Genomic DNA, 26,402 nt, shown 5'->3' on the forward strand with positions numbered 1-26,402 from the left:
GTGCAATTGGTATATGCTATGTAACTGTCACTAAAACATAAACATTAACAAAATTCATTTAAAAGAATTGCAATTTTTTTAAGTAAAGTAAGTCCTAAGCAAATAGATTTTGACACATGAACACTGTTTTCTCAAGCTTCATACAGACAGAAGAGAGGAGTACACTTTGACATGAATGACATAAAATGAATATGAAAAAAGACATGGATGCTAAAAGAAAGAAATGAGGAATACTGTAATAAAAACAGAGCACTGTGCAGTGAATCTGTCTACAGAAAGTTAAAGTCATTCACGTCTCAGGTTCTGCAAGCCAATCACTCTGAAATTCTGACCACCCATGTACTGAAGAGAATACAGTCCGAAAAGCATTCAGAAAGTCTCTGACACACTAATATGTGCCACTAAAACTCAGGATACTACTGTTAAAACTTTTCCATGGCCAGATTAAATGAAATGTGTAGTTTTTCTTTGCCTGAACATATTTTTTGTGTGGTAATTACATTGAAATGAGAATATGCAACTTGTAAGCATAAAACAGAAATAATAAAGCTTATAAGATCATTTTTCCAGAGACAGTACTAAATTAGAAGATGTACTTAAGTAAGTATAGTAATGAAGTAGTTGAATATTTTCAGTTGATGTTATTTTATATTTCTAGTGCAATATTGGATTTATAAATTTTGTACTTGTCACTCCATTATATTTATCTATACAGCTTTACTTTGCAGATTAAAGTTTTACACGACATATGATTATCTTGTTATAGAACAAACTCAAACAGAGGAATTTAACATTAGCTCCACCTTAAGCTGCATGCTTACATGTAAATGCATCAGTAACACACACTCAGTTAAATATTGTTATATAGCACTTTCTAAAGGCCTTTTCTACAGAGAACTTTTTCTTGGAAACTTGATTACATTTTTTGCTAACACTCTTGTGTCGTAAAATTTGGGACGCATGACTATAACTTGTAAATAAGTATTTATACAGTGTGATTTTGTTAATTTAATATAAAAAATCAAAATGAATACAAACTGTAAGATCAACTTAAAATATACATTGTTTTACAATAAAGCACTTAAAAGAAATATTTTAAAAAAAAATAAGATATTAAAATGCTTTGTGCTCATGAGTAATTATATATATATATATATAATAAAAAAGAGTAATAATAATAATCATCATTATCATTATAATTATAATTATAATAGGCTGACTACAAGATTCTAAAATGCATAACACTCTGAAAGGGGCCATTGCATATTATGAATAGTTTTCACATGTATGTAAAGAAGTGAACTTTAAGAAAGTATTTTCAGCAAAACGTCCTCATTGGAGAAAAGAAAAGAAAAAAAGCCAGTTGACACAAAGTGAGCCTGATGATCTCGGGGCCTCAGAACTCCAGGGGCCCTGGGGCAGTTGCAAATTGGTAATTGACGTAATTTCAGCAGTGTTCTGGTGTCAAATGAGAAAAAATGTTTAGAAATAACAATATTGGTCTGATGTGTCGATCAAACATTTGGTCCTATATGGTTGAACAGAACAACAACAGTACTGAGCTGGTGTTGAAATTCTGTCTAAATGGAGTTCACTTTATTAACACCTATGATTGTGAAAGAGGGAATGATGAGAGAGAGGGCATGCAGCAAAGAGAAAAGAAGAGTTGCCTCCAGAGGATTCTGTTCTCATTAGGCTCTTACTCCATTTATTAATAGCCAGTCATTGGGGTTGCAGGGAAATTTCCGTTGCCTGCCACTATGCATGTAGGAGTGATTTTTCTTTCACTCAATTGGCTTACCATTGCACTATTCGGTCTGAATGTGTGTGTGTATGTGTGTGTGTGTGTGTGTTGTTTTTTTTTTTAAAGCACCGCCCTCTCTCTTTTGTTTCTCTCCCCCTTCTCTCTGTCATTCACACTTCAGTGGAAAGCTGTCAAACTTATTGGGAAAGTAAGACTGGTGTACAAGCTGATAAAAATGTCCTGCTATTGGTTGTCAGACCTGTCAATAATGTGTGTGTGTGTGTGTGTGTGTGTGTGTGTGTGTGTGTGAGTGTGCGTGGAGCTAGGTTTTCTCTCTGCTCACTCGTTTAGTGTTTTATGGGGGCTGGAGAAGTCAGATGGCCTGGATATATTTCCTTGTTGTTTCACATTTTCACTGTCTGTTTTTCAGTGTTTAATTCTCTAGATGTAGAGATAAGGTCGGTATTATTTCTTTCTTTTTTTTTTTTTTTTTTTTTAAATTTGTTTTAGTGAATTCTCTTACAAGGGCACATTTATCCACACAAATCTTTCAAGTTGAGTTCAACTTTGGTGAACTTTGACAAGCAAATTTGTGCCACTGGATATTAGCACCTTGTGTTTTATTGCTGATCTTTGAGGGAACAGAGTGTCAGAGGCAAATTTTCTTTTCCTATGTTGACTTTGTTGGTTGGGTTTGTCAGGTTTAACCAAAAGTAGTGAGATTGGTTAGGGTTAGGGTTAGGATAAGGATGTTGGGGTAAGCCAATCAGAGGCAAAGTAGGACTGGCCATGCCTTCACCATCTTAGCAGAGCTACATTTGCATACCAGATGGTCAAAAACTGCAGTGACCAAGCTAGCTAGTTAGTTAGCTAGTTAGCAAGCTAGCTTGAAGAGCTTTCGTGACTAACACGCTGGCATGTTCATAGCTTGTGTGTTAGCTGTTAGCAGAATTTTTGTGGCATGAAAGTATGCTGATCTTCCACACAGTGTGGGGCCCACAGAGCAAGTGCACTGGAGACATGCAGTGGCCAAGTGCGGCTTAGCGGCTAACTGCTGGTCTAACCTCTACTAACTTGAATGGGGATAAAAGTTATGTAATCATGCAGCTCTTCTAGACTTTCTAAATGTTATCAGACAGAGTGGATCAAATCCAGATAGTGAAACAAGTTATTTCACCAGGGTTGTGATGCTCAAAATTGTATCCACTGATTTGCAGATGTCTTTTTCACAATGTAAGTCTCTGAGAAGAACTCTTTCTGGGCCAAATGGCATTATGTGATGGACTGGGAAGTTGTAATCCCATGTTTAGCTATGATGTAAAATTTGCTTCAAAGCCCGGTGCTGTTCCTGGGAGCTTGCTCTTCTCCCTTACGTGGCCCTCAGCTCCACTGATTTCTGATGAAGAAATAAATCTTGGATCACATATACATAATTTCATTTTTAAAAATGGCTAAGTAATTTCCTAAAACAGCTGGTTATTAAAGTTTTTAACAAACATGTAACAGTAGGAAATAAATTATTGGGAGTTCACCATGGACTGATAACCATTCAGTGCCCTAGTGATTACTCATGGCACCATGGCAGTATATGTAGGATTCACTGTCATTTTTTCAACAAATTAAGTTTGAATAAATTTGAATTAACACAAAATTCACAGCCCACATGGCCTAATCATAAACTGTGTTGTATAATTGAAGTTCTGTTAATACGATATACCTCCATACATCACTTGTGTAATAACATTACTTATATTACTTGCACAGTTGCATTAACAACCTAACTTGGTTTGCATGTTTTCTCCATTTTGCTTTTGCAACGAGAACAGTAACAACCTATAATTTACCAATTAAGCAACATGCGACGTTCAGACGGGCAGTACCTTTTTGGAAAGCCCCCTCTGGATTAGGCACAACATGGCACAACCTGTTACACACTGAGAATCTTAAATTTCATCTTTACAGATCCAAAATGTATTTTTCCCCACATTCAAACATTAGTTGAATTAAAAAAAAACAAAAACATAGGAATAAAGGAACAGTGCAACAGTGTGGCCTTTTGGTGTGTTTTTGGGCAACAATGAAGCTCTGTGGTGCAGAGGAAGAAGATCAGGCTCATACATTAGGCAAGTAGCCTATTACTACAGCATTCTACAAAAGGTACAGAGGCGTACTTTACCTCTGGCCAAACTAGCTCACGCACTGGAAAAAAAATGTAGTTTTAGAAAAGTTACCACACAATATAGATCATGGTTATGTAAAACAGCATTACATTTAAGTAGTAGTAAGTCCAAAGACTGAAGCCACTGTTCATGTGCTGTTTCTGTGTGCGTGTGTGTGTGTGTCTGTGTGTGTGTGTCTGTGTGTGTGCTTATTCTCCTCTGCCATTTCTAGTAGAGTCCATCACCATCATCAACAACAGGGTCAACCAGAGGACGGCCATCCCTTATTTACGCACACACACACGCACCCACACTTACACACACACAGTTCCACTCACACTTTTCCTGCATTGTAAATTTTGCAGTATAGTGTGTGTGTGTGTGTGTGTGTGTGTGTACAGGGACATTTAAATGAACAAGACTTACAGTAATCTGCCCTCTGACTCATGTACCATAAAAGACAAGTTGTGTTATATATCCAATCAAACACACACCAAAACACATGCACTGCAGGACAGTGGTGCCCATTCCATTACGATATTGTTGTGCTATTGTTAAGCACTACACGCACGCACACACACACACACACACACACACACGGACAAATGCACGCACAAACACACGAACGTATGCACACACACCACAGCACCCTAATCCACAATCTGTGTTTGAAATGCAGGGCCAGGGTCAAGGATTACAATAAACTCTGATGATCAAATAATGCAGAAATTCTTATTCCAGTGGAGCCCCTGATCGTCTCTACTCCAGAATACTCAACAAGGAGGAGGAGGAAAGGGAGAGGGAGGAGGAGGAGGAAAAGGAGGGTGGAGAATGAGGGAAAAAAGGGAGAGGACAATGAGGGAGAAGATGAGACATAGGAGCAGGGAGAAGGAGGGAGGTAATGAAAAGGAGGAAGAGGAGGAGGTGAGTTAGAGGCGGAGGTAAGAGGGGAGAAAGAGCAGGAAGCATAGACACAGAGGGAGCAAGAGACAGCCCAGTTGCCAGAATAAAATGTTGGCATTGTACATTTCTGCAAACCACAGACAATTGTGAACAATTGTACGTTTGATACGTGTTACGTGTATATGAGCTCAGTTTGTCATCAGGAGGAGGAGGGGTTGTTGGATTGTGTGACACTTAGGTAAGACAACAGCAGCAGTCGACTGTTCAAGACCAACAAAAGCAGATGTTTTTCTGTCAAGGACACAACGTGATCTCACATAAATACATGAAATGACCACAACCTTTGTTAAATTACATGGTGACGGCACAGTTGGGTTCAGGCACTATTACTACTGTTCAATTTAAACAACTCTTGTTTTTTATGTATGGGATGTAAGTATGTCATATAGTGACATAAGCATGTTGAATTAAAAGAAGTCAATGTTGACTTATAGTTTCACATGGGACACAAACAGTGGTCTCCTGGGCGAAAGTCCTGTGTTTGTTTGACTTATCCACCACCCAGACCTCCTCTGTACACTTATTCACTGTACTACCTATGGGGTTGTAACATTAATCAGAGGCCACTGCATGATGCTATTTAAATTTTTGGCCACCACAGCAAAAGACCCCAAAAATTTTTCTATTACCATTGTTTCTGTGGTGCTGACACAAAATTTTAACACATTATGTGCCACCACCTTGTAATTAGCTGCTGGATTCTAAAAGCTTTCAGGTAGCTGAACCAAGTAGTTTTTGTGCCTAACCACACAATAACCACAGCATTGTCACGACCTAAATAAGGAAAGCTTCAACATATTTGCTAAGTATGAAACATACAAATGTAACATATCTGTGGTTTGCAGAAATGTACAATACTGACATTTATTCTGATTAGTGGGTTGCAAGAGGAAAATGAGGAGGAGAGATGTGTTTAAGTATAAAGGGGATGAGCTGACAGGAAGAAAAATAAAGTAGAAAGCGAGAAGAAGATGGACAATGTCTAAAGTTGAACGAGGGTCATGGTAAAAAGAAAACAAATATAAATGAAAATAGATTATTATTTAGTGTGGCAAGTCAATTCTAAAAGTAAAACAGATGCTCAAAAAAGTGAGCACCTATTGATAAATTGATGTGGTTGGTGATATATTGACATGTGATGATATGTGGCTTCAGGAGGGCTTCTAAATGACAGCAGTCCTTTGCACGGTGGAACCAGTGGATAGGCTCATTACACATAAAGCAAATATTGTACTGAGGATTACTGAACAGTGATTGTGATTGTTTCCTGCATTTGATATTTCTTTAGGGGCTACCTAAACACATTTAGAAACCAGCTGTTAATCTTTTCATTTCTCTCAAAGAGATAGAAAAACATATGCATTCAGCTTCTGTGTTCCTTTTTGTGTCCTGAAGTAAAGATAATGCTTTTGTAACCTATAATGTGGGTATTATTTTTTTCAGTGTCCATCATTCCTATGAATATGATAACATTGTGCTCAATAAAAACAGTTGCTGCGATCTGAGAACACAGTGATGATGTTACAGTGAAGTCTGATGGGGCAAGAAGGGTAAGAAGGTTGTAAACAAGTCAAGTTTAAACTCTTTTTGGACACAAAACTGAAAGGGAGCAGCTGAAATGTTGGTAGTAATGATTTAAGGCTCTAACAGAACAAACATTTTTCATAGTGCAGTATGCACTCAGTACAGTCCAATGTATGGAGACCAATATCCAACACTAACTTGTTTTAAGAATTTAAAATAGTTAAAAGCCTCTGACAATAATGTGAACAATATAAGGAAAGGACGGAGGACAGGTGGGGAATGGTGGAAAGGTGAAAGTTGAGCATTGGTTTCAGTGGGATCAAAGCTTGACGAGAGAGGAGGAGGAAGAGGGAGGATGAAAGGAGGAAGAGTGACAAGGATACATCTGGAGATGACAAGGAAAACAGCTGATTAGGAGGAAGGAGGAGGCAAAACTAGGCATGGAGAGTCCTGAGGAGGACCTGGGGAGGGAGGTGAAGGAATCATCCTCAATACAGCATTTCTCTCTCTCCATTCCTCCTCTACATCCTGTTCTTTCCATCTCCACGCTAACGTGGATCTTTGCTGAGCCTGTGGCTGCCTGCATGACATGAACAGGCTATCTGCCATCTGTGTGATCTCTGATCAGATAGCGAGACTGTGTATGAGTGTCTGCCCACATGTGCATGACTGTGGGTGACTGCAGTGGCCCTGTGGAACTGCTATCTGTGTGTGTGTGTGTGTGTGTGTGTGTGTGTGTGTGTGTGTGTGTTTGTATTTGTGTTCGCCATTTGCTAAGGTTGTGAGCATACTCCATAAAAAAAGAGAAACGTGTGTATGTAATTGCATAAGTGTGTGTGTGTGTGTGTGTGTGTCTGTGTGTGTGCGTGCCTGTGTGTGTGTGTGTGTGTGTGTGTGTGTGTGCACGTGTGTGTGTGTGTGTTTGGACCCCTTGCTCCCTCCACTGGGCATTAACATTCATGGAGCCAGCAGGGCATGTCAGAGCCCATAATGACCCCAGAGAGAGGCCCTGGGCGAGGGGAGGGCCAAGGAGGTGCCTGGGGGTTTGGGTGTTGATGGAGGCCTAGAGGCAAGAGGTAAGGAACTGCTGTACCGAGCTGTCTGACAAGGTCTGTGTGTGTGTGTGTGTGTGTGTGTGTGTGTGTGTGTGTGTGCGCCTGTGTGTGTTTCTGTGTTTTCATAAAAAAAGAATATTGCCAAAAGCTTTTTGCTAACTAGCTAATCCACTTAATCAAGAAATTTAGAATCTTTTTTTTTTTTACGTATTATTGTCCTGGAAATGAATTCATCCATGCAAATGACTTCTTTTTTAGGAGTGTTAATCAAGCAACAAAGCAGAGCAGTGTATACGAGTGCAGATCTAAAGCACTCCATAACTCTGTCGCGTAGACTGACAATTAGTCAGGGCCAGGCTTGGAATGTCAACAAATGACTTGATCCATAATCACTGAAACAATGAGCTCAGATGCTCCATCCACTCCAGCTGCTTGTTGCATGCTAAGCAAGGGCTCCATCACTTGAACTATCTCCCTGTAGTATATGACTGTGTATCTCTATCTTCCTGTTGTTGACCAAGCTTTTCCACATTTTCCAGGCCAATACGTGTGTTTACATGGAGCCATGTATTCCTTTTGCATTCGGGTTGGAAGCCCTACCCGAATAGAAATGCTCCTTGTAAACACCTCAACCCAAATGAAAACAGCCAACCCAAAAGAAAATCTAATCAGGTGCACAGGGGTGGAATATTCCTTTTCAGAACCTGAATGGAAGAATTTTTCTGTCTTGTATACACCTCCTACCCTATTCCAGCCATTCCGTTCTTTCTGTGCATGCTCGTTTCCTTGCCATTCTGGCCCGATGACGTATACAGCGTGCATAGCAATGGGCTGAGATAGAGCAGTCTGACTTGTTGCACTCACCGGTTTCCATTCGCCACAGCACGGACCTCTATCTCCCTTCTTCGACCTTCTACCTCTCTTCTCCTCCTCAACAAACGAAGTATCAGCAGAACAAGGTTGTTGTCGTACTGCTGCTTCAAGAATATAAGCAAAACAAGCCCAAAAAAGGCACTAAGAACGGCGTCGTCAAGCATCTTGTTATCCGGAGCGAGGACTACAGTGTTTTCTTCCGGTACACGTACAATCCGCCCCGCCCCCTATCCAATCAGAAACCCTCCCTGCCCCAAACCTTGCGCAGACCCAAATAAAGGCGATTAAACTGATCTCCCGTGTAAACCTTCATTCAGAATGAATATTTCCCATGTAAACTACCTGGAAAAACTTTAATTCCGAATGATTTCATTCAGATTTATTTCATTCTGAATGAGAAGCTATCACGTAACCGCACCCAATGTGAAGACACTGGAAGGTGAACAGGGCCCGTATTCACAAAGATTCTCAGAGTCCTCTCAGAGAGCTCCTAACTTAGCCTAAAAATTCCTAGCAAGAAATCTTAGCTTAAGGGTGATTCAGGAAGTTTCTGAGAACAACTCTGAGCAAGGAGGGGACAGAAACTTTTATCTTAGTGAGGAGGTGTGGTTGATCCCATTGCCAGGTATGACACAGTCTTCTAAAAGCTGTGATTGGTTGTTACAAAAAGGAAAAAAGAAAAAAGAAAAAAAAATGCGCTCCTAGTAATGAATGGACAGTAAAATCAACCAATCATAGAACTTAGACTGTATTAAGAAATGTGTAATTGTGAAAATAATTTTATGTCAGGATGATGAAACTCAGCAAAATTCAAAAGTAATTGTTACGCAGCTTCAAAGTGTTTGAACCCCCATTCACATGCCGATTATTGTATTGATTTGCTTATTGTTATGTTTACTCGCCATGCTGGTAATTTTACTACTTAATCTATTTGATATTAATGGCGGACGCAGATTCAGCTGTCAGCAATTACTGTGATTGCTGGCCTCCTTGTAAAAAGCGGTTTGATTTGGGAGAATGACCAAAACAACGAACGAAATGGAGAAAAAAGAATGAGAAAGCCAAACTGGACAGAAGAGCAGTGCCTGCTGTTGGCACAGTTCGTGGAGGAGAACAAAGCAGTTTTAAGAGGGAAATTCGGTCCCGGGATCACGGCACAAGGGAAAAGGTAGACTTGGGAGTGCATTGCCTGACAAAACAATGCGTCGTTCCCTCTCCTTTTACGCACAAGCAATGAGTGTGAGAAGCGCTGGCACATGCTGCAATCCAAAGCGGGCGTTAATGCATTACTACGCTGGGTGGGAAAAGTAAGCTCATCCCTGATGAGGTATATATATATAATATGGAGAATATCTCTCCTTCCTCTCTGTCTTACCACCATCTTCTCTGTTTAAGACACTCTTAGGCTTCTTAAAAGTCCTCCTCCCTCCTCTTAACAGTTTTTCACCTTAGGAGCTCTCTTAAGGCCTAAAGATGCTTTGTGAATAACTTTTATCTTACCAAGGGAAAATTCGAAGGAAAATCTTAGAATTCGAGGAATTCTAAGATTTTTCTTAGAATGACGTCACTAAGAACTACTTTTAGTCTTAGGATTCTTTGTGAATACGGGCCCTGGATTTTACTTTTATTTTAAATCAATGGAATCATGGTTAAGGTGATGGACTCCATTGTGCTCTGGGTTCGAATACACCCTGTCAACCAAAGAGCAACGTAAGCAGGATTCTGAACCACTAGTTTCACTTCGGGCAGTGGTAGGGGGTGCTCCATGGTAGGTCACTCTGTCCATCCAGTTGCTGCTTTGTATATCACTTACTTTCAGTCATTATCTCCTCATCTGGAGGTAAAGCATGTGGAGAATGCGGGCATCGATCTCGCTACCTCTCCCATGTTAAGCGAGCGCTCTACCATTGGAGCTAATTCCCCTTTGAACACTGAGGAACTGCATTGCAATAAAAATTGAGTTAGGGTCAACTTTGTTTGCTTTTATGGTATCCGTCTTGCTGGTCACCTGAAAAGTTGCATACCAGAGATGAGGTGGCTGAGTGGTTAAGGCGGTGGACTGCTAATCCATTGTGCTCTGCATGTGTGGGTTCGAATCCCATCCTTGTCGTAATGCAGTATACTTTAAAATGCCCTGAATATTGCGTGTCAACAAAATAACAGGCTCCATTATCATTGGAACACAAAATAACAGGCTCCATTATCATTGGAACAAAAAACTCAGATCCTCAGGGCCATGTCCAAAACAAGCTGACTAATGATATGAATGCAGTTTATGTGTGAAAGCGAGTGTCTTCACCAGAGTGACCAAGAGCTCTGAAACACGGGAAGTTCCTTCATCTCATCTCCATCCTCTTTTTGGGTGGTAGACATCAAAACTGTCATCACAGCTATGATGTAGTCTTAAACATCCTAGAAACCAAGACACAGCTTTATTTTTCTTCACCAGAGTGACCACATTATTGCCCTAAAAAGCTCTGCAAACACAGGAAGTTGCTTCATCATTATGGCAACGATTGGGACAAATTCAACGTTTGACAGTGGTGTTGAGGACTGGGCAGCTTACACTGAGTGAGTGGAGTTATATTGTGATGCATACAAAGTTGAAGAGGAGAAGAAAGTCAGTGTCTTACTGAGTGTCATGGGTGCAAAAACATACAGGCTGCTGCAGAGCTTGTTAATGCCTGAAAAGCCAGCCAACAAAACATTCAAGCAAATAGTAGACACTCTTCAGCAGCATTTAAACCCCAATCCACTGGTCATTGCTGAAAGATTCAAATTTCACAAATAGAGTCAGAGTAAAAATGAAAGCATTTCTGAATATTGTGTGGAACTCCAGTTGCTGGTTTGGAGATGGTCTCTTGGATGCAATAAGGGACAGGTTAGTGTGTGGCATTTGTGAAACCACACAGAAGAAACTCCTTTGTGAAAAAGACCTTACATTCAAGAAGGCCTTAAATATTGCAGTATCAGTGGAAACTGCAGCTCGGGGTGCGTCAGAGATATAACAAAAATCTCTGGAATATGCTACAACTAAAATGTCACTGAACAGAAAGGAAAGAAAGAAATGCTTCCGTTTTGGCAACATGTCACACGACCCTGATGACTGTTAGTTTAAAGACAAAGAATGCAGAAACTGCAGCAAACAGGGTCACATTGGAAGAGTATGCAAAACTAGCAAACAACTGAAAAAGGACAAAACAAACAAAATAAGAAATCCTATAAAGGGAAGGACAGAAATGTACATAAAACAGAAGAAAACAATCCTGATGAAGAAGACTCAGATAAAAGTGAAAATGTCATGCCTGCAACTTCACAGTGTAAAACAGACTGATGATTTCAAAATAATATGGATTACTCCTCAGGTGGCCGGTGTGACATTGGCTAAGTCCTAACAGTTATATCTGTGTGTTTACAGAATGCAGTTTATGTGTGAACTCACTCATTATCTCCTCAACTGAAATTAAAGTATGTTGAGAACGCAGGCATTGGTTGAGCTAATTCTCCATTTGAACACTGATTGATTGCATTGCAACAAAAATTGAGTTAGGGTCAACTTTGTTTGCTGTTATGGTATCTGGCTTAGTGGTCACCTAGAAACCAAAGATGGGATTGCTGAGGTTAAGGCGATGGACTGATGGACCATTGTGCATGTGTTCTTGTCAGAATCCATTTCACTTTAAGCGTCCCTGAATATGACAAGTCAACAAAATAACAAGCTGCGTTCTTCAATTCACTTTTTTTTCAGTAATTCCAAACACATAGGAAAGTAGGGTCCCCTGCTGAATGCAGGCATCAACTCAACTACTTTTCCATTGCTAACAAGGGCTCCACGATTTGAGCTGATTGCCTGTACAAAGTAAAATCATATAGCTCCACTTTCCTCATTCTGTCCTCCTCCCCTCAATTCCACATTTTTAGATATTCAGGGCCTGTGTAAAGACTTTGGAAGTTGACCTGGATCTGACTGAACTGCAGATAATGTTTCTGAGGTTAAGGCCCTGGACTGCTAATCTATTGTGCTTTCCTGTGTGGGTTTGAATGCCTTTTTCACCCCAGTCTAACTGACTTTAGCATATAATTCCCTACAAAGCTCAATTTTGCAATTAAATTGTAAAAAAGGAATAAAAGTTATTTTATTTATTTTATTTTATTTTTATTTAGCAAATTTATTTGCTTTCTAATACCATGCTGCTTTGTCACCTGAAGAGTAAGACACCAAAGACAAGGTTGCATATTTGTTAAAGATATCAATGTACACCTTTGATCCCACAACTGGTATTGTTTCCAAAACTCTTTGTTGGTTGGATTTTGTTAAAAATGAAGGTTAATCAGTGCTATGGAAAGTTGAATGCAGAATTAGGTAAATATAAATGAGATAGAATAATATAATACATAATAACAGAATTTAATTAAGATTGAATAAAGCATTTTTTTTTTACTTTTTTTGTTGGTGCTTTACATTTTATGTTTTTCCTACCTGATTAGCAGAGGCACATATTTTTTAACAGCAACATAGTATGTACATTACCATGTTAATAATCTTTACCATGATTAGCCAAATCTGATGTACCCTAGCCTCCTTTGTAATGTAAATGGAAAAGTTGTATTTGAAATGTGACTTACCAAGAACATAAAATAAATTATTTCAAATCACAAATCAAACTAAATGACACATTTGATAAATAGCCTGGGGACAGCCATGAAGTGAGAAAAGCTTACATTTCCTTATGTCATGTGTAAATGAAAGCCTGACAGCATTGGCTTCTATATATGCATGCTTTTTTGCTTCATATTCATGTAGGTGACTGACTGTGTGTATATACAAGTGTGTGTATATAGCACACACAGCTACACACTCAGCTTTGTTCTCTGACAAAACATTTATTCTGCGCACACACACGCTCATGGAGCTTGGTGGTCATCCCCCAAACCCCAACACGGTAAAGGTCAGTGCCTTCTTTGATGTTGCCCCCATAGATCACCATTATTACTGTAGTCTATTGATTCCTATGGAGATGAGGCCTGCAGCCGTGGTTCTGGGTGACTGAGGCTGAGGTCAGGGTCTGCCTCCGCTGGCTTCGCTTTGGAATATAAAATCCAGCTAACTGCTACCCATTGCTCCGCATGCTGAGTTTGGTCTGAAGGACACACACAAATATATATAGGAGGCATGAATGCACATACACATCAAACAGATTACACATGTACTGTAGCTACAAGGGCTCTGGCACTGTGGGGTTTTGTAGGCTGATGCTGATATATTAGAATTAAAGCTGCACAAAGCCATTTTCGTGCAGTTGTTTTTTGTGTTGAAATTCAAAACCTTTAAGTTTGACAATGACAATTCTTTATCCCAAGAATAACAAGAATTTCATTCTTGGCGCTTAAACTCAAGAATGACAATGACGCTATTCTTGGGGTAAAGAATATAAGACCAGATTTATACCATGAAACACTAAAATCCCCATGACAACAAGGAATAAATAGTATAACAGTAAGACTAATCATATCCGGCATATGAAACAGAAGATGTGCTTTCAAACTCTACAGTGTTTTTTTTTTTGTTTTTTTTTTCCTGAAACACGACTATTTTGCAAAAGCAGTTGGAAATTAGAAACCACCTTGCAATGGGATCACACCTGCCACTGTAATGTGGTCCAAGCAGTGGCGTAAGGTAGTTACAATGGGCCCCACTGCACGCTGTTTACAAGTTATGAAGTACACACACAGAGTTTTAGGGCAAATATATATTTGACCAAAATTGGGTCTTACTGACGCTTTTATGTGATATCTACAGATGTGCACAGACTGTCAGACTGTCAGTACCTAAACTAGCTACTTTAAATCTATCGTCTCATTACATGATTAAACAGAGACTTAATATTAGACAACAATATTCATATTACCCAGCAATCATTACATATCTGTATATGACAAAAACTACAAAGAAAATAGGAAATCATAAGTTTAATTGAATTGTTTTTATAGTTATAGTGTTTTATAGTTTATGTAGAATAAGCATATAATGTAATAGTTTGATACTATTGGCTGCGAGGGTCCTAAGGACAGAGGGATGTCGTATGCTGTAAAGCCCTGTGAGGCAAACTGTGATTTATGATATTGGGTTTTATAAATAAAATTGATTGACTGATTGAATTGACTATTTTACAAAAACAGAAAACCAAGATGGAGATGGGTTTGCCTGTTTTAGGGCATATAAAGAATAATAGCCCCCTCCATATTTCTTACCCTCCTACTTCTGGCACTCTTGCTTGGACCATCACACCCATCCTCAAGATCAGCCTTCATTTTCATCTTAACCACACACCTTTAAAGTTTCATGACTGCATCTTGACTGCGTGACTGCATCTACCCACTGACCGACAAATACATACATACATATATATATATATATTTTAATATATATGAAAACCTGGCAAAGTACTCAAAACTGCTTATGTGGAATTTGTCACTACAGTAGGTGCCAGCGGGACCACATTTTGCTATGATCACACACACACACACACACACACACACACAAGGTGAAAACTATACCAACCCGGTGTTGGGGCTGGTAATCATTGCATTGTTGCAACATTTATGCATTCAGCTCCTGATTCCAAATAATACACGGCAGCAGCCAGCCTCGTCCATGTTAACGCATATGACCCTGACCCAAACCCAGAGTGCTTTGCTACTGTTGTTAAGCATTTTGTCACAATGACCCTGAGGTCAACTCACTTCCTCTCGCTGCCTGTCGCTGCGGCGACAGTCGGTGAGGGCTCTGTGGGAGCGCTGCTGCATGTGGCTGTGCTCACATCAATCATGCTCACTCTAAGATGGCAACCTTTCCCACCTTTACTAATGCTCCTTCCTCATTTGTAGCCAGAGCCAAGCTGCTCTGAATAACCCTCAACCTCCCCTCAACAACATAACCTTGTACAGGTGAGTGTTTTGGAGATACTCAGGTGGTCTGTACTTTTCTTTAAAGTGTCTTATTTGTCCTTCATGGCAGACTGGAAGAGGAGAACAGATAAAATGGAGACACAAAAGGATCAAGACATTATGCAGAGTATTACTACCACTTAGATGAATAGTATCCTTCAAGCTTTGGTAGAGTTTTCCACTGATCAGCTTAGATATTGAAAACAATCTTTGTGTCTTCAAAACTTTAGCATTTACTAGATCTTGTCAGCCATGTTTGTGGCATGGCCCTGAGAATAGCAATAAAAATGGTCTGTTTTGGTCAAGACTGGAATATCTCTTACTATGGGATGGATTGCTATGAAATTTCCCATATGTATTAATGCCCCCCTCTAGATGGACTGTATAACTTTGACCAAATTTTATGATCAAATGACTTGGTGTGTAGCGCTTATTAGCTGGAGAACATTACATTTACCTCTAAGCACTGCTGTGTCTATGTACAGCTTCACAGAGATGCTAATATGGCTCTAGACGCATAAGGGCCTATTTAAACATTCTATAGCTCATGGTCTAAAGTGTATGGTGCAAATGCATTTAGGGCATGTCCATCTCCAATTTTTGCTGGTTAAATGGTGCACAATCTGGGTGCAAAGTCAGTCACAAGAGGCAGAGGGTTTTTATTCTGTCCCTTAATTCATCCTAGGTGTGTTTTCAGCATCACATAAATTCAACTAATCAGAATGTCATCCCCTGTTCTCTTTGATAGGCTGCTGTGCCAGCACTTGTGTGTCTGTTCCACATTTTGAAAGTTTGACTGATCTGCATGAAACTCAGTGAACATAATCTAGGGACCAATATCTAAAGTTCCCTCTTGGCAAAAGTTGGAAAACTTACTAAAACTGAGCTTCTATAAGTCAATGAATATTGTGGAGGGCGTGGCTCATCACATAAAGGTGTATAACATCTCAAGGGTTTCACCGATCACCACACAACTTTGTAGGCATATGACCACACATAATCTGAGGGGACCCCTCCATTATTGACGCCATCAAACAAAATGGGGGCGCTAGAGAGCTAATTTCTTATCTAGGCCTAACAGCCATATTGATTTTTACTGAACTAGGTAGATATGTAGAACAGGATGTCTCTTTTTTGGGGGGGGAAGCATGACAGGAAGGATGGGAGAGATAGCAAGGAAGACATGCAGAAAAGAACGAAGGCCAGATGCCAACCTCACCGCTGCAACAAGGGCTAGATGCATCTTTCCCATGTGAACTACCAGTGCGCCCCATTTTTAAGTCAATACAACATATAAACACTTTAACTATCTGCCTTTCACCGTGGTACCTCTAATGTTCTACTACTAATGTACAGTTTTAGCCCACTAAGTCTCCCACTACTGGCATAATATAAACTGTACGTGGGCAACGGTGCACTCAATGGGTATGGACTAGTCTGAATAATTTCCCCTTTCAACAACAGGAAAATACAGCACCATTTTGTTTTTAGACCAGGTTTTGCCTCAGGACAACAATACACCAACAGTGCACATGACCACACCTCACTTTACGACCAACACACCAATGGACACACAGATGGATGCAAGTACTTACACAATGTGGATGCTTGCTGTGAAAATGACAACTGCGTCGGTCTGAAACTAGGAATGACAGTTGTGCTGCCCTTTGTGCCACTTTTCTGCCAGCTGTAAGATAGAGCCCCAAGTCTGTTTTGTGGTTTGTAATAAAAATGCTTATCACCAACAACATTTTGTTGATAAGCATCTTTTTGTTTATGACATCAACCTTTTTCTGTGTTGACACCCTCTCTGTCTCAACACATCTCATTAAAAGAGGGGGTGTAATTTTCCACCTGATGTCTTAGGTAAAGCCTGAGCACAGCTTTGGTGCTGAAGGTGAGGACAGAACACAACAGCTGACTCCTTTCTAGTCAGTGATATTTGCAGAGGAGCATCGCTTTTCTATACTTTGCTAGCAGGGTTAGCTTTAGCTTGTAGGAAATTCATCTTTGGCATTAAATGTTCCCACCATTGTAAGTATACAAAGCCAATTACTGAAAGAGAGGAATCCAAGCAGTCTTAGGTTATTCAAAGTGATTCAGTGAGTCTTAGAGATATTAACTCAATCAACAGTGGCAGTTAAATGGTTATGAAAAGCAGCACTATTAATTTATTACATGGGAATGTAGGAGTACATTCATATACTAGTAGGACACTGTCATTTTAGCTGCTGTCATAATGTCCTCCTATTAAACCTAATGAGAATCCTTAAGAAGTTGTAAAGCCCTGGCAGTGAGCCTATAATATTGTTTTTGAGTAATATGAATACATAAAATTTGACTGCCCTGTCTGCTATAATGCTGCTCAGCATGTACTTTTCTTACACTGAGAATACTGCCATTAAAGAAGAAACAGAAAAACACAAGATGTGCCTTTGTACATCCATTGACATTTCACATTTCATATGAACATTGGCTTGGTAGATTAATGTAATGTTTGCTTTGAGGTCTTTTAGCAGCACGAGGAAATACACCTTGTCAGTGTTTAGACTGAAGCTGCATTCAGGACAACATTCCCATTGTTACATTGCCACACAGCAAGCAGAAACACACCCGATCAATAGTGCACATTGTATCTGGCTCCTCAATTTCAGCACACTTGTTTATTGGCTTTGATGTGATAGAGTGACAAAGACAGTGTATACTGCATGTTGAATAGAGTTAAAACAATGTGATGCTTGAGGGACGGTGGTGTATTTGAAAGAACAAATGTAGATTTGTGCAGCAGCTTGTTTTGCATGAATCCAGTGGGCTGGAAGAAGGGTTATTATGCTGTAGTTGTCTCTGCTGTTCATAAGCAGTGTTGGGGAAAATGTGTTACAAGTCATGTGTTACAAAAGTATATTATATTTTAGCAGTAAAAAAAGTAATATAATGCGCTACCAAGAGGAATTTGGGGAATACTATTACATTTCAATGTCATGTAATGCATTACTACCCAAAATAAACTGTTTATACGTTTCATTTTCAGTCATCCACAATGATCCACACCACTCCACTTCTGTCAGTGCCCCTACAACTGCAGAGTTCCCGTTCCCGTTCCCGTTCTTATGCATAACTCTCTCTTAGGTGCTGAGAGACACACTGGGAACAGGCAGGTGGGTCTTACAGGTCCAGTGTAATAACTCAATCTAGTCATAGTAACTGACTCACATGTCATTCCGTTTGTTGTGCGAACTTCAATATTTGTTTATTGTGTTTCATATCATAGGCCCATGAATATTTATCCATATCTCATAATTATCAGACTTTGATCCTCTGCCTGACCCTCCCTGTGCCAAGGCTATTCATTTATTTAAAAAGGTCTATGCTGTTTAATTGTTCTATATCATCGGGCTATTACTAATGTAAGCAGGGGATTTTAATACAAAGTGGTAACCACTGTATGTGAATGCATGAATGGGTCAGACCTGTGCAGCTCTGGATTTGAAATGAACTGTAATAAACTGGAGCTTCTGTACTTCGATTACCTGCTATGAAACAACATGACCCTCATCCATTTAAAATGATCTTTAGTTCTTCTGAGCTCGTTTTGGTCAAAGTATGTATGAGTAGTGTAATAAGTAACTTATTACTCTACACAGAGAGTAATATTGTAAAGTAATGTATTACTTTCAAATGAAGGTAACTAGTAATATCTAATGCATTACATTTTGAGAGGAACTTGCAAAACAGTGGGTGTGATTTTTTTTGTATACATGAAAATGTGCTGTAAATAGTTAAAGCCACAAGCATGTTTGAGAAAGACCATGAGCATTAGCCTGAGTGTCAGACTGAAGCTCCCAGAACCTTCAGTCTGACATCGCCTCCATTGAAGACGATTTACAAGGGGAAGGGAATTTGATTTTTCCCTAACCAAGCAGTAGAGATCAATGATTACCCAGAATCTGATGTCATTAGTATCCATGCCTCGGGGGTGCCGAAAACAAGCGAGCATTGCCTGTTTAAAATGTCTGCATTTATGTCTGCAGCTGCATCGTCGTTAAATCCAGTTTAGCAGCTTCCTTAATTTGGTCCTCCATTAACGCGAGTAGTGGCGAAATACCTCGATAGCATCATTAATGTGGTCTGTAGGATCTGTTGCGCTTGCCATTGTTGCTATCCTCACCAGTTACCCACCGATTGGCCAGTCGCTAGACCCGCCCCCACCCCGGCGTTCATTGGTCCTTCCATTGTTTGGACGAGATAAATCGCAAATTCATTTCAGTATGCCAGACCAGAGATGCAAGCCTACTCAGTTGAGTGGGCGGGGTCTATGGTCTGGAACCAGGTGTATAGGAGCTACAGAAAAACTGCTCAGACGTGTTGACTTAGGGGATTCCATTAGTTGATAGAAAAGAATATGTGTTCCCTCGCTCCTAGACACTATTTTCTCTGAACTGCATGTGCCAAAATTGCTAATATTTCATTTGAATAGTACTGGACATCAAGTTGTCTCTTTGCAGAAGCCACTGAGATCCTCTTGGCAAATCATACCATTACATCTGCTCGTCATCTACTCTATCATTAACATTTGCTACCAAAAACTGTGCCCCCACAGTAGTAGTCCCTCATGACTAAAATATTTTATGGGTCCAAACAGCAGCTCCAACACAACTTTCCTGGTAGTTTTCTGGTCTTCCTCAGCCTGACCATGCTATTGATTAGCTCCCACTCTCCCAAATCTTTCCCTAAGTTTTGCTGCGTAGGTATAACCCCGCCCACCACAACTACACATCAGGCCCCTCTGCTCCTTGGCCTGGTAAGGCATGGTAAGGCTGCATCTCATTACTTATAAAGTGACTTGACTTTAAAGTGGATTACTGCTACATTTGGCCTCCCCACATTATTCACTTTTCTTCCTCAAACCATTTGTGCATTTTGAGCCATGCTAGTCGCTGCTTGCTCAGTTTTTTGGTCCGCTCAAATTGAATTACGTCAATAACTCTTAGTCTGTCCAGTACTTTGTTTATGACCAAATGCCTGCAAAACTAATGGCATCATCCTCAGCTGTACTTCTGTTAAGTGCTAATTGGCAAATGTAATGCTTTGTTACAAAAACTTTAAAGCTACCCAACATTTAAATGATTCTTGAGGAGTATAGTACTATTAATGGCAGATCACACCCATCTATATCTGTCCTGCCATTGTTCAAAGCCTCTCTGCCTCTTTACTGAAAGCACATTGTCTCCATTACAGCAAGAGATCTGTCCAAGTCAGCAGTGCACATGGACAGAGGTAGACGAGGGAAAGGGACTGTCCAACAACTCATCTGGGTCCCAGGGTTAGAAGCTCTTAATGCTGACTGACCCAGCACCTACCCAGGTGAGTGTTGGAGAAACACTTGAACACTAGACTGAAGGAATTCATGAGCTAACCCTACCCCTAATTAAAAAATGGTGCATGAAGAAAATCAACTTTCATTTTGGGTATTAGGCTAACACCATGGAATCTCCTCAGAGAGCTAATTTCTGCTTTTTTAACACTTGCATGTGCACATATGTTTGCTGCATGTGTGTATGCTTTAGCATATGTCTGCACCTTGCTGTGTTCATACATGTAAATGAACAGATTATCTGCTCATGTCTCTCAAACATACACATCCCTCTATATACCTTGCATGCTCTCACATTGAAGGGTGCCAAATGTGGGTCTTTGCATTAATAGTGTGTGTACAAGGCTATGTTCACACACACACACACACACACACACACACACACACACACACACACACACGCCAGTGTATGGATATCAAGCTGAGCCCCTGATTTCCACTCTGACACATGATTTCCCTGGGAAGCCTGCGATACCACCCGAGAACAAAAGGGGACCTGAACGCAGCCGAGTGCCTATCTCCAGCACACGCCACTGTTAATCAAAGACAATTAAAAAGGGCCCTGCCAGCAAAGGCAGCCATGATGATTTATGAATAAATTACTGGGCTCATTTGTATGCCATAGATCATATTTGTTGGGCATGCTCCCCCCGTGGAGCAGGATCGGGGTTTCTCCGAATTACTGCGTAGAGATAACAGCTACAGTATCTCTGCTGGGTGGGAGGGTGAAGGGGGGATGAGAGTTCAACCTGTCCATGTTATCTAAGAGAAATAGAATGTTCACAGAATATGTGGGACAAACTTCTAATATGTTCTCTATTGTGAAGCTCAATTTTCTCTGCAGAAGGGTACAGTTTTAAGCAGTTGGCGATTTGTTAATTTGTAACAGGGGTCTAGATAGGATGCTGTCTGGGTGTGGACAAATTAATGGGGTGGGTTGGGGTGTGGGGTTGATGGCAAGTTAACAAGGGTGACACATTTTGGTAATTTTGCGAACAAAGAGGATGGTGTCCCCCCTCAAAAATCTTCTACTGGTTTAAGAATTTTAAAGCTTTTTCTGAAAAACTTTTTTTAAAAAAGGTAAAGCAAAGTGATCACTGAAAAACTAACAAACAGTTCCAGCTGGTACCTCTGCAACAAAACCCCAGTCTGATCTGCTAGCCACTGAGCAGCTTCACTAGAGTGTGTAGGCTACCAGGAAGTTGTATTTGGCTGGTCAAAGAGATTTATACCAAACCGTGCCATGGAGCAGTTTCCAGACAACTGTCAATATGTTTACAGTCGACAAGGAACAGGGAAGTGGCAGGGGTGGAACACAGTAAAGGCCCTGTCCAAATACATGAGGTCTTCCCTGAAGTGCACTTGCCAAAAATGCAGTTATGGGCGTCAGAGTTAACGGCTCGCGGACACGTCAGTTACTGTTTGAAGATGGTGAGTTGCACCGGCCAGCTGTGCAGTGTTACGGCGTCACGACATTACGGAGGATTCTGGGTAAAATCCTTCAGCGAAGTGAGGTCTGATGTGCACTTTCGGAAGGGGTGCATTAAGGGCGCAGGTTTGCACCCCTTGATAACAACAGAAGACAATTTGGACACCCTACGCACTTGCGCCCCTTAGCGGGAGCGCGCAATTAAGGGGCACAAGGGCACAAGTACGGGTATTTGGACAGGGCCTAAGTATATGAATACGAAAGTGTGTGCAACATGATCAACAAGTCATCACAAAAAGTAATACACGAAATGTGAAATTAAGCCGTTAGTGCACCTGCATGGCCTGTTTCTGTCTTTAAATTTATTCAGCTAGAATTATCACTTTGCACTCCATGCACCAGTCAAGTTGCACTTAAAGGTTACATCTATGTCTGTTAAAACATGAATGCTTCACACACACACACACACACACACACACACACACACACACACACACACACACACACACACACACACACACCTTCCCCCCAGCAGCACAGAAAATCTATAACATTAGTGTCACCAATTCAGTATCTGTCCAAATGTTTCTACTTTATTTTCTGAAGTATGACATTGAGTAATGGCCAGAAGTGTTTATTATGATGTCACAGTGAAGTTGACCTTTGACTTTTTGGACATAAAATGTCATTACTTCATAATTTTATTCTATTAGACATTTCTGTGAAATTCTGTAGGAATTAGTGTGTGAATTCTTGAGTTTTGGACAAAAACATGTTTTGTGAGGTCACAGTGACATAGACCTTTGACCACCAAATTCTAAAAGGTTCATCACTCTGTTTCAGTAGTCATTCAACATGCTCTCATTAACTTCCCCTCGGGAGAATCTCCGCCACCATCATAAGTGCTATTCCAATTGTCTGAAAAAGTGAAGTGAACTTGGTGAGATCGACCCTCAGAGGGCTAAGGGAGTGAGTGTCTCTCCAGAGGTCTATATTGACCCACAATGCACTGCAATTGATGCAAGAAAATACATCCATGGTTAGATGGCAGGAATGTACATAAAACTCCGGTTGCACCACCAAAGATGAGGAGAAATATATTGATTAACAAGTAAAATAACAAAAATTCAATAAATGTACTATTCAACATGCTTTTCAAAAAGGTCTGTATATAAAAGGTAGACATAAGTGTATAGATTCACTTGTCTATTAGCAGATAGTTTCAAGAAAATCTCTGATCGCTTCATATTTAACTGAAAAGTCACATAATCAAATGCCCTAATATTTACTTTGTTGTACCATTGTGTAATTATATTCCAACATTATCTGTAGACACATGGGAAATTTGCTGTTTAACCAGACATCATAAACTAGCTACATAATATTAGTTATTTAAATCATGATACAGATCAAACATAAATTTCTTTATCCGAAACTGATGGAGGTCTATCTGATGATTTGTAAAAAAAAAAAAAAAAAAAAGAAAAAGAAAAGAAAAGCAGTATAGTGCTAATCCCACAATTCCACAATTGGCGGTCGATCCTTTATAGTTGGGCTGAAAGTGAACGAGGGAATGTGTGTTCCAATTAAATCCCAATAAAAGGTGCGTTCCGTGTGATGTAAGCTGTTATGTAATACCAAGAGCTGAGGGTAAGTGAATGACGGCAAGTGGAACTACTAATAAAACACAGCGTCTAAGTGCCAAATCTGAGGGAATTCCATCAAGGTGTTATTTAGATATAAATAAATGAGGTGGAATGAGGTGGACGAGGTAACAGTGACCTTGACCTATGACCACCAAATTATTATCAGTTGATCACTGAGTCCAGGTGAATGTTTGTGCCAAATATGAAGAAATCCCTAAAATGTTTGAGATATCACATTCACAGGAATGAGACAGACTAACAGTCACCTTGACCTTTTACCACCAAAATCTTATCAGTTTATTCTTGAGTCCAAGTTCTGCCAAATTTGAAAAGATTCTCTTGAGGCCTTCTTGAGAGTTTGCGTTCACAAGAATAGGACAGACGCACGCACGGCAACACAAAAACATAATGCCTCTGGCCATGGCTATTGCCAGCACAGAGGCATAAAAACCAAAGTCAGTGAACAATTAAGGATATATAAGTTAACCCAAACAATGCAACAGTATAAAAGGCAATATGAAAGCAGGATTTTTCTGTTCAGACGTCTGTAGCTTCAGATTGCTCCAAAGAGATAATCAGTTTCAGTCACTGTGACGTGTGTAATTTGGACCCAAAAGCAGTTCACTGGTAATCGGGAACAGTTGGTAATGACCTTTAATATCCTGGCAGCAAAACAGGAACTTGAGCAGACAAATGAACTCAGACAGTTCAATCTTCAGGCAAAGAGCCCACACACAGTCTCTGGGTCTCAGGCTTGAGGAAGGGATTAAGCCGAACCCGGCCACAGGGCCGAGGGGGGGCGTGAATCTTCGGACCCGTACAGTTCAGTTCTTTAGCGGCCAGGAGTAAAGGTAAGGGCTTCCTGGAGACGAGGTAGCCGAGGCGAGGTGTCCAGAGCCGGAAGAGCCAGCTGATGATGCAGAGGTGCCGACGAGGAGCAAGCAGCAGAGGGGCTGGGGCCAGGTGGAGGAGTCGAAGCCAGGAGAGTAGACCGCTGAAGCAGAGGTGCCGGTGAGGAGCGGGCAGTAGGGAAGCCGGGGCCAGGCGGAGGAGTCGAAGCCAGTAGAAACGACAGACAAGCACGTGGTCGAGGACAGAAGGCAGGTAAGTTACCAGTGACCATCCCTATACGCCAACAAAGACTGAAACCAACTTACCAGTGCTGATCCAACTGCAGCGGGCCCTACTAGGGCCCTTGGTGGTAAGTTTCCAGCCGGCTATCTCTCACAGATTGTGGAACAGACTTCCGACATCTCACCGCTGCGGGCTCCTCACGGAGCCCTGGCGTGTAAGTTAAATATAGTCTCAGAGCTGCTTTCCCAGATAGTCAGTGCAGTGTGGCTCCCTTCTGCCTGCCCGTTGCTGGTCCCTCTTTGTTTTCCTTCTGTTTCAGCTCTCCAGATGGCCCTGGCAGCGGAGATTGTGGAGCTAAAATCGGAACTCTGATCCCTGGAGCAGCTGATCGACGACCTCCTCCAGCGGCAGTCCGTGCTGTGCTCCCGGTTAGCCCGCCTGGAGCCAGAAGCCAACCTGCAGCCTTTAGCTCCAGCTCCTACTGTCGCCGCTACCAACGTCCCTGGTCCGAGCTCCACTTCATTGTGGTCTTCTGTTGTCAGGGGAACAAAAAAGTTTTCTCTTCCCCTCTTTGCCTCTCCTGACATCGGTAGTGAAGATAGTATTCCGCTCACAAACTTTTTCTCTCCCCTGGCGTCCCTCCCCCTCGTCTCTCCACCTGCCGCCCGCAGCGCTGCTCAGATGCGAAAACGCTCCTCTCCCATCAGCGACACCCAGAGCGCAGCATCACTTTCACTTTCATCCTCGTCTCCTCTTCAACCCCCCCCAGTTAGTAAGCGACCCTGTCTGTCTCCCCCACAGCCCCAAAAGTAGCATCCTCACTTGGCGTCTGCCCCAGTGCCCTCATCACCCTCCTCGAAGCCACCTGTTGCAGCACCGACAAACTCTTCTCCCCCGACCCCGCCCACCCGAGAACCTGGTCATGTCAACACCTCGTCTCATCCAATCCCATGCAGTTCGTCAGTCTCCCTCAACCCAAGGCTGTTGATCTACAAATATAACCCAGATATTGAATGCCCAGATATACTTCTAGTAGGTGACTCTATCATCCAGTTCATTTCTCTTCCTGGCGCCATCACATACTGTCTATCAGGAGGAAAAACCACTGACTTCATTGAACTCATCCCAGCACTTCTTGACATCCATCCCTCTGTCCACACTGCCATCGGGCATAAATGACGTCATGGCCAGGCAATCCACACTGTTGCACTTCAACCTTGAGGCTGTTGTTTCCACTGTGGAAAGCCTAGGAAGGAAGTGTGTTCTTTCCAGCCCCATTCCTGTCACCACCAATAGGAGCTCTGAGCACTTCAGCTGTTTGCTCAGCTTGCATGACTGGATGAAAAATTTTTCTACCGCCTGTGGTTTCGCTTTTGTCAGCCACTTTGACTCTCTCTGGACTAGACACGATCTATTTAAACATGATGGCCTGCATTTAAATAGGACCGGTACAGGAGTCCTGTGTCAAAATTTTATAATCTTTATTGCTTTTAGCGTCGAATGACATCCCTCTCAGCAGGACCCTGCTGAGCATCCTCACTCTGCTCGTCGCAGTTTGCCTGAAAATGCGGGTCCTGTTGTTGCTGACTCTGTCTCTGCTCTCCCTATGCATA

At 41.1% G+C, this 26,402-nt stretch overlaps 1 protein-coding gene and 1 non-coding gene across 2 annotated transcripts in view; both read left to right on the top strand.

Moving 5' to 3' along the window:
• Positions 1-25,790, top strand: part of LOC125889053 (acidic amino acid decarboxylase GADL1-like) — a 100,163-nt gene extending 74,373 nt beyond the window's left edge. The window contains 4 exon segments of the mRNA XM_049576702.1: positions 18,396-18,424; positions 20,015-20,077; positions 25,109-25,326; positions 25,591-25,790. Coding sequence (XP_049432659.1) covers positions 18,396-18,424; positions 20,015-20,077; positions 25,109-25,326; positions 25,591-25,790 — 510 coding nt within the window.
• Positions 10,347-10,428, top strand: trnas-gcu (transfer RNA serine (anticodon GCU)). Its single transcript has one exon. It is a non-coding gene; the product is annotated as a tRNA-Ser (tRNA).
• Positions 25,791-26,402: the final 612 nt, after the last annotated feature.

Source organism: Epinephelus fuscoguttatus, linkage group LG5 (assembly GCF_011397635.1).
Source record: "Epinephelus fuscoguttatus linkage group LG5, E.fuscoguttatus.final_Chr_v1".
Taxonomy (NCBI): domain Eukaryota; kingdom Metazoa; phylum Chordata; class Actinopteri; order Perciformes; family Serranidae; genus Epinephelus; species Epinephelus fuscoguttatus.